The 15,875-nt window shown below is 51.0% G+C and overlaps 1 protein-coding gene across 2 annotated transcripts; it reads left to right on the top strand.

Moving 5' to 3' along the window:
* Nucleotides 1–1,200: 1,200 nt before the first annotated feature.
* Brat1 (BRCA1 associated ATM activator 1) lies at nt 1,201–15,658 on the top strand. Of its 2 annotated transcripts, none has more exons than XM_050163151.1 (14): nt 1,201–1,265; nt 1,994–2,137; nt 5,665–5,819; nt 7,018–7,165; nt 7,593–7,965; nt 8,141–8,260; nt 9,321–9,412; nt 9,595–9,713; nt 9,789–9,975; nt 10,161–10,234; nt 10,372–10,474; nt 10,608–10,706; nt 10,820–10,995; nt 11,557–15,658. In XM_050163151.1, exons 2-14 carry the CDS (start codon nt 2,011–2,013, stop codon nt 12,250–12,252), a joined length of 2,469 nt encoding a protein of 822 aa, XP_050019108.1. In that variant the 5' UTR covers nt 1,201–1,265; nt 1,994–2,010; the 3' UTR covers nt 12,253–15,658. The 2 variants fall into 2 exon arrangements, with proteins under 2 accessions (XP_050019108.1, XP_050019107.1); XM_050163150.1 differs by lacking the exon at nt 1,201–1,265 and adding an exon at nt 1,272–1,454.
* The last annotated feature ends 217 nt before the right edge of the window (nt 15,659–15,875 follow it).

The raw sequence follows: 15,875 nt of genomic DNA, 5'->3' as shown, positions 1-15,875 counted from the left end.
AAGTGTGCCACCACCGCTCGGAGGAAAAAGAATTTTTTCTTAAAGAAAAAAATACTTTGAGACAGCGAGACTAGCCCTAAACTTACATAGGCACATCAATTCTGAGCTTAAAGGCAAAAGCCTCCACGCTCTGCCCTGATATTTTTTTCTTTTCTTTTCTTTTTTTTTTTTTTTTTTTTTTTTTTTTGTTTTTGAGACAGGGTTTCTCTGTAGCTTTGGAGCCTGTCCTGGAACTCCCTTTGTATACCAGGCTGGCCTCGAACTCACAGAAATCCGCCTGCCTCTGCCTCCTGAGTGCTGGGATTAAAGTCTTGCTCCACCACCGCCCAGCCCTGAGAGATATTTTTATGTGTTTGTGTGGGTGACCTCAGGGCTGGGGATACTCTTAACCACTGAACCACCTATCTAGCCCCCGCTTGCCTACTTTTTATCTTTATCACTAGCAGAGTGGGCTGAGGCCGTGAAGAGCTACACAACTGCAGGCTTTGGTAACTGGAGGGTCCTGATACTCTAGTTCCCGGAGTTTAGCGGTAGCCACTGTAGGAGCAGAGAGTTTCAGCACCGGAAGCCCCATCACAGGTCCTGCCTTCATTCACTGCAGCCGGGAACAACAAAAGCTAGCAAAAGGCAGGGACCATAAATGTCCACACGTGGCCGGAGGCCAGCGAGGCCTCGCCTTCCAGTGAATAGCCACGCCCACACCGAGGCCGCCTTGACGATGCTCCGCCCACTTTCTGAGTGGGCGTGCAACACTTAGCGTCGGAGTTGGATGGTGTGGTGCTTTCGAGTGAGTGAAAATCCCAAGCTGTACTCAACTGAGTGCATTTACAGGGTTTTGAGTCTTAGAGGTGATCGGAGCGGCGTTCATGATCATGACTGGTCCCCAAGGGCACCGTCCTCACTTTTTCTCGCCCCATGACTGTCACGTGGTACAGGCAGGGCCTGTAGAGTCGTAGACTCAAGCGGAGGAGGGCGGAACCCGCAGCACTAAGGGGCGGAGCCTGTAGCCACGTGAAAGGGATTGCGTCAGGGGCAGGGCCTCGGCTGCGTGCTGCGAACTCGGGCTGGGTGGGACTTGAAGAGACCGGGTGGAGCCAACTCCCGCCCGGGGGCAGGACCTGTGATGGTGTCTGGCTGGGCCTGCGGCTGCGTGGAACGTACTCTGGGGCGGGGCAGAACCTGGGGAGGGCGGGGCCTGGGCCGGCGTGGAGCGGAATTTGCGGAGGCGTGGGCGGGGCCTGTAGCAGACACCGGAACCTCTGCGGGTGAGTCGTGAGCATTTCAGGGATTCAGATCCCGGTAACGCGGAGTAGGAGCTCCGGACAGGCACTTGGGGCCTGGTGGTGCATTCTGCACTCTCGGGCCTAGGCCCATAACAGAGAGACGCGGAGGCGGGATTCGAACCCTAGCTACCTCGAAACGCGGAGTGCGCACCTCTTACCCGGAATTGGGAGGTACGGACGACGAATGTTGGAGTTGAGACGGACCGCGCCGGGCCGACATCTTCCTCCAAGATGCATATTTCTGTCCTGAATGGACACCTTCCGATGCAGGCCGCAGGGTGGTCACTTACAGCCTCTACCGACCTGGGCTGTGATATGCACATTCCTCTGCATTCCTGGGTCTCATGCAGGTTTCTCTTGACCGTTGAGAGCAGATTCTAGGGTCAGGTGCCTGGATGGACAGTCCCCTGCATATTTGGCTGATCCCCTGACTCTGTTCTCCCCGCAGCTAGGTCAGTAGGCAAGTTGCGCCTCCACCTCAACGCACCAAACCCCTAAGTCGACTCGACACCAAAGGCCTCGTGGCTCTGATTAACATTTCCTCACCCACCAGGTTCCCCTGATTGAGTTTAGTGTCTGTGTGAGCTCAAGAGTTCTGGCCCTAATGAAGTTTTTTGGGCCCCTCCCCCATCATAGCAGACATCGGAGGTTGCTAAGGCTGGTGTCTGAAGCCAGATATGATCGTGACTGATCCATTGCTTCCTCCGTAGGAACCGCTGCCCTGATCATGGACCCAGAATGCTCCAGGCTCCTCCCTGCTCTCTGTGCTGTTCTGGCAGATCCCAGGCAGCTGGTGGCAGATGACACCTGCTTGGAGAAACTGCTGGATTGGTTTAAAACAGTGATGGAGACAGGTACAGGCGTGGCGTATAACTGTCCATTGGTTTGGTGTCTTTCCTTCACCTCCTTGAGGCACTCTGGATGGTGAGGGAGAGCCAAGATGGGGCACTGGGGCAGTAGTCCCATCGGAGTCCATCCACATTTCAGGCTTCCTGCTGTCCAGTTCACATTAGGTGTTTGCAGAGAGCGCGCCTGCATTGTTTAGCTATCTTTGTTGCATTTTGGGCCTCAGCTTCGAGGCCAGCCAGCGCTACATAGTGAGTTCAAGGCCAGTCTGAGTTACAATTTTGCTGTGTGGGTGGATCTTAATTTATAATCACTTGCATTGTTTGTGTTTCCAATTTTTTGTTATTATAAATAGTGCTGTACCGGCTTTCCTTGTGCGTGAGTACCCTGGCAACTGGAACTTTTTCCTCTTATGGTTGATCCTTGTCTTCTGACAGGGTCCATGGTCCTTGTCTTACCGTTAATACCTACCTTTTTCTTCCTTGGTTTTCTTTTCCTTTTCTTTTGAGACATGGTCTAGTGTAGCCTAGGCTGTCCTCAAACTCAATAAGTAGCCTAGTATGACCTTGAACCTCTGGTCCTCCTGTTTATTGGATGCTGAGGATGGAACCAAGACTTCGTGCATGGCAGAGAAGCACTTTACCAACTGAGCCACATCCCCAGCCTTTATCTTTTCTTTTGTGTTTCGTTTTGCCTGTTTTCTAAGTTTCAGGATTTAAAAGGGCAATAGTCTTGTAAAAGTGACATGTTAGTTGAAGCTTACTACAAGTTTAGCTGCATGGTACTTTTGTAATTTAGGGTTTTTCTTTGTTTGTTTTGTTTTTGAGTTGGGGTTTTTCTGAGTAACAGCCCTGGCTGTCCTGGAACTAGCTCTGTAGACCAGGCTGGCCTTGCACTCACAGAGATCCCCAGGTCTCTGCCTCTCAAGTGTTGGGATGAAAGGTGTGCTCCACTACGCCTGACATGTGATATGTGTGTGTTTGTTTGCCTATGTATGTGTACATGTTTGCTCACCAGTGTGGAGACCAGAGGTTGACATTGCCTTTTCAGTCGTGTCCCACCTTATATACGGAGGCAGCGTCTCTGTTTTCCCTCTCACTTGAACCAAGAGCTTCCCAGTTTGGCTGTTCTAGCAGGACAGCTGAGGGTCCCCTGTCTCTGTCTGGAGTGCTGCCTGCCCAGTATTTATATTGATTCTGAGAATCTGAACTCTGGTCCCGCACTGAAAGCTTTACCTACTGAACCATTCCCCAGTCCTAGAAGCCTAGTTTGTAGCCAAGTCTCTATAAGTAATTTTACAGGATTGTGTGTGTGTGCGTGTCTTCTTCGTGCACACATAGGCGTCTACAGACAAAGGTCAGAGCGGGATATTAGGCATCTCCCCTCACTTTCTACCTATTGCCTTGAGACAAGCTCTGTTACTGAACCTGAAGTTACAGGAAACTGGGCTAGCTGGCTAGGAAGTCCTTGGGATCTGTCTGTCTCCAGCTCTCCTCCAACTCTAGAATTAGAGGCATGCAAAGACATGCCTGGCATTTTTGTGAGTGCTGGGAATTCGAACTCAGATCCTCCCGCTTTCTGTGCCTGTCTTATCCATGGAAGCATTTCCCCAGCCCCTTTCACAACTTGGGTTTCTTTGGAGGCAGGATTCAGCTGTATAGTCCAGGCTGGCTTGGACTCACCCTCTAGACCAAGCTGGCTTTGAACTCATGGGTCTGCCCACCTCTGCCTCCCAAGTGCCACGTTTAAAGGTGTATGCCACCACATCTGACCAGTAAGTGTTTTTAAACAGCTTTATCAAGATGTGATTTACCTGCCAGAGTTCTCGTATTTAAAGTTTACCCAGTTCAGCTAGGCGTGGTGACTCACACCTATAATCACAGCATTAGGGAGGCTGAGGCAGGAGTGTTCCCTCGGTTACTTAGTGAGTTCAGGGTCAGCCTGTCTCGAAAATGTATATAAAAAAATTAAAATAAATGAATGGAAATGAGGTGTACCAGTTCAGTGGGTTTCAGTCAACTTAGGGGGTGTCTGGACTCATTTTGTAACTTTTGTCCCCCCATAGATAGGTATCCTTTGGTAGGCAGTTCCTCCTCCCACCTTTCTCCCAGTTCCCTCAGTTTTTTTTGTTGTTGTTGTTTTTATATTTTATTTATTTGTTTGTTTGTTTGTTTTGTTTTTCTTTCTTTTTTTTTTTTGATTTTTCGAGACAGGGTTTCTCCGTAGCTTTTGGTTCCTGTCCTGGAACTAGCTCTTGTAGACCAGGCTGGCCTCGAACTCACAGAGATCTGCCTGCCTCTGCCTCCCGAGTGCTGGGATTAAAGGTGTGTGCCACCACCGCCCGGCTTTCCCTCGGTTTTTAAAATGTCCCACACGATGGAGCTATGCCTGTTGGTGCAGGCCTGTTATCCCCTCTACTGGGAGCTGAGACCGGAGGATTATGAGTTTATTTAGGCTGCACAGTGAGTTCAAGGCCAGAAGCTGTTAAAAACAAGAGTAACAGGGTTGGTAGCCAGATGTGGCAGACACTTGGGAGCCAAAGGCAGGAGGATCAGGCGTTCATGGTGGTAAACTTCAGCTGCATGGTAAATTCAAGGCTAACCTGGGCTAGGAGACCTTGTTTAAAATCAAATAAACAAAGAAAACAAACAAACAAAAAACCCAAACAATGACAACGGCAGCTCAGGAAAAGTGCTTGCCTACCTTTCCTGAGGCCCTTGGGCCCGTCCTAGCTTTGGCCCTCTGTCTCCCACCAGAAGGAAAAGCCAGGCATGGTGCTACAAATCTATAATCTTAGCATTTGGAAGATGGAGCCTGGAAGAGCAGGAGTTCAAGGCCAGCCTCAGTTGCATAACAAATTCAAGACTACCTTGGATTACAGGAGACCCTGCCTCAAAAAAAAAAGTTTTTACATGTTGGAATGAACACTTTTCCTACTTGTTCATGAGATTAGCTTCTGCTGTTTGGCAATCTGTCCATGTAATGGTTTCTCAGAGGTGTGTAAAAGTCTTCTGAGATTGTAAATTCCGCTTTTTTTAAAATGCAATGTTGTCTTTAATAGCTTGTTATTTTATTTCTTCTCTCTCTCCCCCTCTCCCTTTTCCCCTCTTTCCCTCCCTCCCCTACTGGGGGATTCTAGGCAGGTGCTCTACTACTGAGTCACACCCCAGCCCCTCACTGGGGGATTCTAGGCAGGTGCTCTACCACTGAGCCACATCCCAGCCCCTCACTGGGGGATTCTAGGCAGGGGCTCTACCACTGAGCCACACTCTAGCCCTTCACTGGTGGAGTCTAGGCAGGTGCTGTTTGTGGAGTTACAGCCCCAGCTCTTTACTTGTCTATGGTTCTTGTCTGTGTCTTTTATCTACTGCTCAGTCATTGACTCTCTGGGGTCTTTGCCTTAATGAATTTAGGTTAGGAGCTATCTGTTGCAACCTTCCCCCAGGACTACTCAATCCTGAAGGATAGGGATGTGTGAGCCACTTTTAGAGAGGTTCTCTGGTCACTGCTCTCTTGGGATATCCTGTCTCCACAGAGTCCAGCCTCCAACTGCTGCAGGACCACCCCTGCCTAATGGAGCTACTGTCCCATGTGCTGAAGCCACAGGACGTGAGCCCCAGGGTCCTCTCCTTTGCTCTACGCCTTGTTGGGATCTTTGCAGCCCAGGAAGACTGTTTCCAGTACCTCCAGGTGAGTCTTTGTCTCCTGTGTGCTTGTCCCTTAGGGGGAGTCATCTTCTCCCTCTGGATTAGGGCCATCTCAGTACCTGGGTCTCAGTGGCTGGGCCACTGCTTCAGGATTTCAACCCCAGTGTCCCCCACATTGCTCCTCCTTGGAAATCCTCACCAGGGATGATGCCGATTGGCTATCTGTTCTCACCAGCTGTGTGATCCTTGCCATGTTCTCTTTCTGATGGGGCCTGTGAGGGTCGGAGGACACCGCAGGTGCTTTCTCTGCAGCACGTCATGGATTGCATGGGGGAGAGAGCACAGTGCTCCACATGCAGTGACTCCACCTGCTCCGTGGGATCTGGTGCCCTCTGCTGGCTTCCACGGGCACCTGCATTCATGTACATACCTACACTCAGACATAGACACATAATTTAAAAAGTTGAAAAATAGTAGAAATTTTACAAAGAAAGAAGGAAAAGAAATGTTTGTTCTTCCTCTGACCTCTTTTTTCCTTTCTCATGAGGGCAGAGCAGATGGTGCCGGGGCCTGAGAACAGCTGTATGGCACCAGTTGGTGCCTCACCAATCCTGTTGGTTTTCATTTCGTTATTTGAGGGTTTTTCCCCCAAGACTTTATTTACTTATTAACTTATTAATTATTTTGTTTTTGCTTTTTGAGACAGTGTCTTTGTAGCCGTGGCTGTCCTAGAGCTTGCTCTGCAGCCCAGGTGGAGGCCGGCCTCTAATTCCAAAAGATCCTCCTGTCTCTGCCTCCTGAATGCTAGGATTAAGGGTGTGTGCTGCCACACCTGGTGTTTATTTTTATTTTATGTCTGTGGGTGTTCTATATACAGAATGTCTGTGGACCACATGTATTTCAGTTCCTGTGGAGGTCAGAGGAGGGCATCAGATCCCCTGGCACTGGGATTTATATAGTTGTGAGCCACCATGTGGGTGCTGGGATCCCAGCCTGGTTTCTCTACCAGAGCAGCCAGTGCTCTTAAATCCCAAGCCACCTCTCCAGCCCCTTGTTTTCATTTTTGAGATAAGGCCTTTCCATGTGCCCCTGGCTGAGCTAGAATTCAGAGACCCACTTGCTTCTGCCTCTCAGTTCTGGGGTTATAAGGTGTGCACCACCCAGCTGAGCCTGGCTCTCCCAATCCTGACCCACAGAAAAGCCTCTTCCTCTGCCTCCCTGATGCTTTCTTTGCTTCTTAGCAGGGGGAGTTGTTGCTGGGGCTCTTTGGGGAGACTGGTGCCCTCAGCTGGGCAGCCTGGAGCGTGCCCAGTGTGCGCAGTGGCTGGATCCAGGGCTTGTGCTCCCTGGTACGCCACCCCAGCGCCCTGCACTTCCTGGCTGACAGTGGTGAGTGTCTCCCATGCCCTACCGCAGTTCATCTATCTCACTCTTGCCTTGAAAGCCTGTGCTGTGGGGTCTCCCCGGAACACCTGAGCATCTCTGAGTCTAGTGTTCTCTGCTGGGGAAGGGTGGTGGTCTAGAGTTGTCAGGATAAGCACAAATGGTTATAGGGATATTGTCATCTTTGACTCCTAGGATCTGGGTGGCCTCTGTGCCAGTGTCTTGTCAAGTGGTCATGAGCTTGTCCTTGAAACAAATTAGAACTCGTTAGAAGCTGCATTGGCTCTAAAGCCAGCGTGCTAGACGCACATGTTGGGATTGCTTGTGAGCAGAGGGGTGTCCGGGTGCTTTTCCCGTGGCATGGAAGGGTGTGATAGACAGGTGCCCTCTGTGTGCCTCCTCATTCAGGCTGACCTTCTGCTGCCCACTCCAGGTGCTGTGGACACGATCTTCTCCTTGCAGGGAGACCCTAGCCTGTTTGTGGCCTCTGCAGCCAGCCAGCTCCTAGTACACATCCTGGCTCTTGCCATGCAAGATGGGGCTTCAGGGTCCCCCACCCGAGAGGCTGCTGCCTGGCCCATCTGTGCTCAGAAGATTGTGAACCATGTGGAAGAGTCCTTGCATTCCAAAGCCACCCCACAGGTCACACAGGCCCTGAATGTACTGACCACCACTTTTGGGCGCTGCCATAGCCCCTGGACAGGGGTCCTCTGGGAGCGGCTGAGTCCTCCTGTTGCCTGCCTGTTTGAGAGAGACCCCATTCCAGCTGTCCATTCACTCATGGACCTCCTCCTCAGCGTGGCCAGGTCAGGTGGCTGCAGGGGCTGAGGGTGAGTGGTGATGCCTGTGATGGCTCAGAACAGCTGATGCTTCAAGGGAAGAGCCTTAGCACTGTCCCCTCAGGGGATGGCATCTTCAGGACTGGGCACTACTGTACTGTCCAGTTAGGCACTGGTGGAGGAGTAATTTTTCTTTCTGCAGGTCTCCTGTGTTGAATTTTTCAGCCTGTGGTTTGTGGGAGATGCTGGCCCAGACTCTGAACCGCCTGAGCCCTACACAAGCTGGGCCTCTAGCTCTGGGGACCCTGAAACTCCAGCATTGGTATGATTGGGGTTGCTGAGAGTGTTGCCCTGATGGTTGGGGAACTTTGGAAACTGGAAGCCAGATAGGAGAATAGGTTAGGTGGGAGAATAGCTAGGTGGGATTGGCAGTTATTAAAGCAGTGGTTGCCTCCTTTTGTCCCTCCCTCCTCTCTCTTCTTACCCTTTCTCTTTCCTTTTCTCAGTACTTGGTATGGAACTCAGTAACTTCATATATGCTAGTCAATACTCTCCCACTGAGCCACACCACAGCCCCTCACTGGGGGATTCTAGGCAGGTGCTCTACCACTGAGCCACACCCCAGCCCCTCACTGGGGGATTCTAGGCAGGGGCTCTACCACTGAGCCACACCCCAGCCCCTCACTGGGGGATTCTAGGCAGGGGCTCTACCACTGAATCACACCCCCAGCCCCACTTTCTTCTTATTTTGAGACAGTTTTTACTGAATTTCCCAGGCGGTCTTTGAACTTTACATCTCCACCTCAGTCCCCTAAACAGATTGAATTACAGGCATGCTCCACCATACTGAGCAAGACAACTGTTTCAAACAACAGTTTTGTGATATCCCCAGACCTAAAGCTAACTCTAGCTGTCCTCTGACCTCTGCTGTGGATGAGCCAGGCTCCTGAAACCCCATAGTGTATACTCCAGGTGGTGTGCAAAGGTGTGGGTTTCTGAGTGTGGGATGCAAGTGCCTAAGCAGGCTCAGTTCACCAGGGTGGTCTATCACAAAAGTGAACAAAGTTACTCGGGTCATTGAACACTACATGAGCACACTTAGACACTACTCTGTGAGCCTGGAAATTGCCTGTCACTCTGATCAGGGAGTGTGATCGGGTCTTCTAGGGACCCTGAGACCCAGGAACTGCTCCTGAGGATATCAGGGCCAAGCCTGCAAGCCTTGGTTAGGCTTCTCCCCCTATCCTGGTCCTTAAACAGTAGCTTGCAGAGGAATTGTGTTAGGGAGCCTGAACCTTTGCTTATACTGAGCCATTCTAAATTTGCTGAGGATGTTCAGATTGCAGCCAGAGTATAACCCTCACAGAGTGCTGTGTCCCCAGTCCCCAGGAACTGAGAACCCGGGCCTTCAGTGTCCTCCTCCAGCCCCTGGCCTGTATCCTGAAAGCCACCACTCAGGCGCCTGGACCTCCAGGTATGCAGGGAGGGTGGAACCTCCATCTTTAGGCAAAGAAGAATGAGCTGCTGTGGTCCCACCCAGCCCTTCAACTAAGTACAGTTGGACAGCATCCTTGGCGAGCCCTGGCCCTGAACTTGAGACCTGGCCCCTGCTGTGGATGGTGGCCACTACAGGGATGCTGTTGGTTTTGGCCTCAGGCTTGCTGGACGGTGCTGCAGATAGCTTGCTGACTGTGGATACGCTCTTGTCATCTAAGTCGACCTGTGTGGGACTTCTCTGCCAGACTCTGGCTCACCTGGAGGAACTACAGATGCTGGTAGGTGCAGCCCTGGCCTATGTCCATCGGGTCCTATGACCCCAGGCCTCTACTCACCCATCCTCCTTTCTGCAGCCCCAGTGCCCCTCCCCCTGGCCCCAGGTGCCCCTGCTGGGAGCTGCGGTGACCATATTGCGTCTCTGTGATGGCTCGGCGGACCCCAGCTCCAGTGTGGGAGGTCGTCTCTGTGGGACCCTGGGTGGCTGTGTTCGTGTTCAGCGAGCAGCCCTCGACTTCTTGGGGACACTGTCTCAGGGAATGGGTGAGTGGTGTTTTCTCTGGCACTGAGTTCCATTTTCTCTTCCCTTTCTTCTGTAACCCTACCAGGTTCTCCTATAACCCTGTACTCTTACCCCTGCTTCCTTAAGGCCTGGAGTCCATGCTCCCTGCTGGGTGGTGGGCTCTGGGTAGAAGCTGGGTTGATGCTTCTGTTCATGTCTGTTTCAGGCCCCCTTGAGTTGGTGCTGGAGGTGTTTGCTGTTCTCCTGAAGACCCTCGAGAGCCCAGAGTCCAGCCCCATGGTACAGTAAATGGGTTTTGGGAGGCCTGCTCACCTGGGGACCTTCTTGCTTAAGAATGCTTCCAATAGGGGCCACACAGCCCTACCCACGTGGGTAGCCCGCCACTCCTGCTCTCAAGCCTGTCCTGCCCGTTCTAGGTCCTGAAGAAGGCCTTCCAGGCTACCCTCAGGTGGCTCCAGAATTCACACAAGACCCCCAGCTGCTCTGACCTCAGCACTGATGCCCTGCTGTTCCTTGGAGGTAACCCTGGTTCCTTGCAGAACTGTATCAAGCTGGAGAGCTGGGGTGGAGACAGTTGGGGGTTCAGCAAGGTAGCCCTGAGTGAAGGCAGAGTGTGACCCTAGAGGCCACTGACCACCCCTTCCTGGTACAGAGCTATTCCCCATACTACAGAAGCGTCTGTGCAGCCCGTGTTGGGAGGTGAGGGACTCCGCCCTGGAGTTCCTGACACATCTGATCCGACACTGGGGAGGTGAGCGCCCTCTGGGCAGGAGTGTGTGTTATGTTTATGTGTCCTGCTGGCTCTGGGGCTCTTAGAATACCTGAGTGGCATTTGATCACAACTGTGTGGCATTTGATCCCCAGGGCAGGCTGACTTCAGAGAGGCACTGCGTTCCTCAGAAGTGCCCGCGCTTGCCTACCAGCTCCTCCAAGACCCCGAGAGTTATGTCCGAGCAAGTGCAGTAGGCGCTGCTGGGCAGCTCTCTACCCGGGGCCTACAGGCCGCTCCCACCAGCCCCGAGAACCAGCAGGCCCAGCAGGTAGGAGCCGTTTGTTGTTGGTCCAGTGAGAGGGTAAGCAGCTGTCAGATCTGTAGCAACTGCTCCTGAGAGTAGGGCTATCCAGAGGGACTGCCGAGGAGCTGGGGGCACAGGGCACAGTGCCTGTGCTCTTCCTGGCACCCTGTCTTAGACACTGACCCCATCTGAATGGGAGGCAAGGGTCAAGCTGAAGAGCGGTGCATACAGTGCACATTGTGTGAAGGGCAGAGCGAGCAGCACATGGCTCGGGCCCCGGGGGCCGCGGACTTGTATCTTCTGGCTCATTGCTATATTAATTGCTTTTCTTGTTGCTGTGTCAAAATGCCTTATGAAAGCAAGTTAAGGAAGGATATAGTGGGGCTTATAGTTTGAGGGTACAGTCCATCATGGTGCATGAGTCAGGGTCAGGATCCGGAGAGTCCGGGACCCCAGCACATCCTCTATAGCCTTATCTAAGGACTCCCATCACAGTTACTCCTAGAGGTTTGTCTTGTAGGTGATTCTGGATCCTGCCACGGTGATAATATCATGTTGATTTTTCTGAAACTCTTCAACTTGCAGGGCCTACTTATGGACCTCATGCATATCCTGTCTACGGACTCAGAGGGCTTCCCTCGGAGGGCTGTCTTACGGGTCTTTACTGAGTGGCTGAGGGATGGCCATGCTGATGTGGTTCAAGACACAGAATGGTTTGTGGCCACTGTGCTGCAGGCAGTGAGCCGGGATCTGGACTGGGAGGTCCGAGTGCAGGGTTTGGAGCTGGCACAGGTGTTCCTCATCCAGGCAATGGGGCAGCCCAGCCTCTGCTGTCCCTATACAGTAGGCCTACCTGAGGCCACCTCTCCCAGCCCACACCCAGAATTCTTGCAAACTCTTTGCCGTCTGCCACTCTTTGAGTTTGCTTTTTGTGCCTTGCTTGACTGTGACCGACCAGTGGCCCAAAAGGCCTGTGACTTGCTTCTCTTCTTGAGGGACAAGACATCTTCCTGCAGTGGCACCCAGGAGGCTGGGGATAACCCTAGCTTAGCCTCTGTGGAGGCTGTGCTGCAGAGGTGGCGGGAGGGTGAGCAGGGCCAGCCCCTGGGGGACCTGGAGCCCGAGGCCATGCTAGCTATCCTGCGGTCCCTGGACTTGGAGGGCCTGCAGGACAAGCTGGCCAAGAGCAGCGACTATGTGGAAAAGAGCCCACAGTCCCTACTACAGGACCTGCTGGCCACGGTGGGTATATTAGAGGAGAATGAAGCTGACTGCTACTAAGACTGTGTCCCCATCCTTCATCCCTCGCCAGCAGACGGACTCCAGCCCAGGCCAGCTGCTCATGAACCCTCCAGGGAGTGGATCAAAGTTCCCATATTTTAAGCCGGGTATGATGACACAGTTGTGGTTCCAGAGTTTTAAAGGCCAAGGGAGGAGAGGTAGAGTTCCTGCCCAGTGTGGACTAGATAGCAGTCCTGTCTCAAAAACAAAAACTCTACCTTTTGTGTGCGTGTGCATGCAGATCAGAGGTCAGTCCCTGGTGTCTCCTCAGGTGCTGTCTACCAGTGAGGACGGGTCTCTCACTGGGACTTGGTTCTCACTGATGAGATTTGCCGGTAAGGTCCAGGGATCCTGTCCTCTCCTCCTAGCACTGGGATTGTGATACTGCATCCCCACACCTGGGTTTTTACATGGGTGCTGGCATCTGAACTCAGGTCCTCATGCTTGCACGGCAAGCACTTTATCCACTGAACCGTCTCCCCAGGTCCACAGACTCCTACCTTCTGATGTATTATTAAAGAAGTGGCTTGTTTTCTCCTCAGAACAAGTAGCGTCCAAGTCTATAATCATCCAAGTTAATTTTGTATATGGTTCAACACAAGGTCTCACTGGTATTCTTTCATGCGTGGCCATTTCACGCTCTCTACTCCATCCAACTACCAAGGTTTAGAAGTCCCATAATCTGTAATTTAATTACTTACAGGGCGGTGTTAGTACACACCTTTTATCTCAGCATTTGGGAGGCAGAGATAGGTGGATCTCTGATTTCAAGGCTAGCCTGGTCTACAAAGTGAGTTCCAGAACAGCCAAGACTACTCAGAGATAGTCTATCTCAAAAGACCAAAAAAAAAAAAAAAAAAAAAAATTAAAATACTTTGAATGTTGTTCAAAGTTGCAGCTGTGGGTTCTGTTTAAAAGGGAGAAAAGGCTCCATCTTGTTTTAAGAGGGAAGACCAAGGGCACAGCTACAGTGACAGCAACACCAAAATCCAGCGGTGTAAAAGCTCAGTGGCTGACATTTCGAGCTCACTCATGACCTGGGCAGCTCCGCTTCTGTACTACCATCCACAACACACAGCTGGTCTTCTAGACCTCGTACCCGTGGGCATCCCACGATCCTGGCTTCTCAAATAAGCTGGGTCTCCACCACAGCTAAGGTTACGCCTTCACCAGTGGTCTCTCCTGGGTTCTTTTCATGATCACTTTAATCCTGTGGCTTTTGTGTGACGAAACCAGTACCACACGAGTTTACCAAATTGAGCTGCCAGCTTGAGACAGTCTTGACCCCCTCTGGACCACACTTCTGTGTGTTGATTCTGAAGAATTCCTTCTCAGATTTATCTCAGTGGTCCTGGTCTCTGTTGATCACAGCTGGCCAGAAATGGATTCTGAGTTTAAATATATCACATGAGTGGCCCCGTTAGTTTTTCTTCCTTCTTAAACTGTCAGAAGCCAGGCGTCGGTCGTTCGCATTTCTCTGAACACTCACACAGGCTCTCACACAGCCATCCATCAGGCCTTGTGTACTGCCTTAGGTTTCTATTGCTGTGAAAAGATACCATCCATGGCAGCTTTCATAAAAGCATGAAATGGGGTGGCTTGAGGTTTAGTCCACTATCATGGCGGGACATGGTGGTGTGCAAGCAGATGTGTTGCTGGAGAAAGCTGAGAGTTAATACATCTTTACTCAAAGACAACAGGAAGTGGTCTGTCTCACTGGGAGTGACTTGAGCATATGAGACCTCAAAGCCCAACTCCACAGTGATACACTTCCTAATAGTGTCATTGCCTTTGAGGGCTATTATCTTTGAAACCATAAGCGCTCAATGGTTTTTTGAGCTGACAGATCCAGACACTTGTACAATCCTTCCCAAAACAACATGGTCTGGTCTGTCAGCAGTACCCCACTCCTGGTACCAAGTTCTATCCTACTTTGTCTCCTATTGCTATAATAAACACCATGGCTTTCTTAGGACTTCTATTGCTGTGAAGAGACTCCTTGACCACAGCATCTCTTACAATGGAAAGTGTTTAATTGGGACTGGCTTACAAGTTGAGAGGTTTAGTCCATTCTTGTCATGGTGGGAAGCAGGATGGCATGCAGGTAGACACGATGCTGGAGAGGTAGCTGAGAGTTCTGTATCTGGATCAGCAGGAAGAGAGTGACACTGGGCTTGATTGGAACTTCAAAGCTCACACCTGGTGACACTTCCTTCAACAAGGCCATGCCTCCTAATAGTGCCATTCCCTATGAACCTTTGGGGGTCATTTCCGTTTAAACCACAGTAGCCAAAAGCAGCTTGCAGAAGAAAGGGTTTATTTCATATTTTCCAGCCTACAGACCATCATGAAGTCAGGGTAGAAATTCAGGCAGGAACCTGGAGACAGGAACTGAACCGGAGGCTACTGAAGAGTGCTGCTTGCTGTCTCATGGCTTGCTCAGCCTGCTGTCTTAGAGTACCCTGCCAAGGAATTACACTACCCACAGTGGAGTAGGCCCTTTACCTTAATCATTAAGAAAACACACCCCCAGACTTGTCCACAGGCCCATTAGTTGGAGGCAGTTCCTCAGTTGAAGTTGCAGATGTCTCTAGCTTGTGTCTAATTGACGCGATACTAACTAGCACATGAGAAGAGCCTTTTCGGGCTGGAGAGCACTGTCTGCTCTTCCAAAGGTCCTGAGTTCAATTCCTGGCAACCACATGGTGGCTCACAACTATCTGTAATGAGGTGTGGTCCCTTTTCTGGCCCGCAGGCATACACACAGACAGAATATTGTATACGTAATAAATATTAAAAAAAAAAAAAGATCCTTTTTCCTAGGTGAGATCTGGTGCCCCTGGGAAGGTGCCTGGCTCATGGGTGAGGGTGTGTCTTCTGGGCCCTGCCATCTGTTGGTCTGTGGGTGTTTATATGCCATACCATCATGGTTTCTCTACTTTTATTTGCTTTGTCTTATTTCTGAGACTTTCATGTATCTCATGCTAGGCTCAAACTTCTACATAGATGAGGGTGCTCTTGAATTATCCTGCTTACACACCCCAAGAGTGCTGGCATGACAGGCATATACCACTCTGCTCGGTTTTTGCATTGCCGAGGGTGGAAACCAGGGCCTCGTGCATACCAGAGAGGCCTGCTACTCACTGAGCTACAGCCTCCAGCCTTTGCAGAGCTTTATAGTGATTGACTTTTGCCAGTGTGATCCCCGCCCCCGAATTGCTTTGCTATTTGGAACTCCTGTGGCTCCATAGAAACTTCAGTTTTGGGCTGGAGAGATGGCTCAGTGGCTAAGAGCATTGCCTGCTTTTCCAAAGGTTCTGAGTTCAATTCCCTGCAACCACATGGTGGTTCACAACCATCTGTAATGACATCTGGTGCCCTCTTCTGGCCTGCAGACATACAGACAGAATATTGTATACATAATAAATAAATAAATAAATATTAAAAAAAGAAACTTCAGTCTTGACCCCCTCCCCCCATTTCTATGGTAAGTGCTATGGGGATTTTGGTAGAAACCACCATTGACTTGTAGGTTGCCTTGGTTAGGATGGCAAACGTAACACTTCTAGCTTCAGCACAGGGATGTATTCATGCGGATTTCTGGAACTCATTCTCCATTTATG

The sequence above is a fragment of the Alexandromys fortis genome, unplaced genomic scaffold, assembly GCF_014885135.2.
Source record: "Alexandromys fortis isolate MF-2015 unplaced genomic scaffold, M_Fortis_MF-2015_v1.1 scaffold_144, whole genome shotgun sequence".
NCBI classification, from domain to species: domain Eukaryota; kingdom Metazoa; phylum Chordata; class Mammalia; order Rodentia; family Cricetidae; genus Alexandromys; species Alexandromys fortis.
This window is presented reverse-complemented; position numbering and strand designations above follow the sequence as displayed.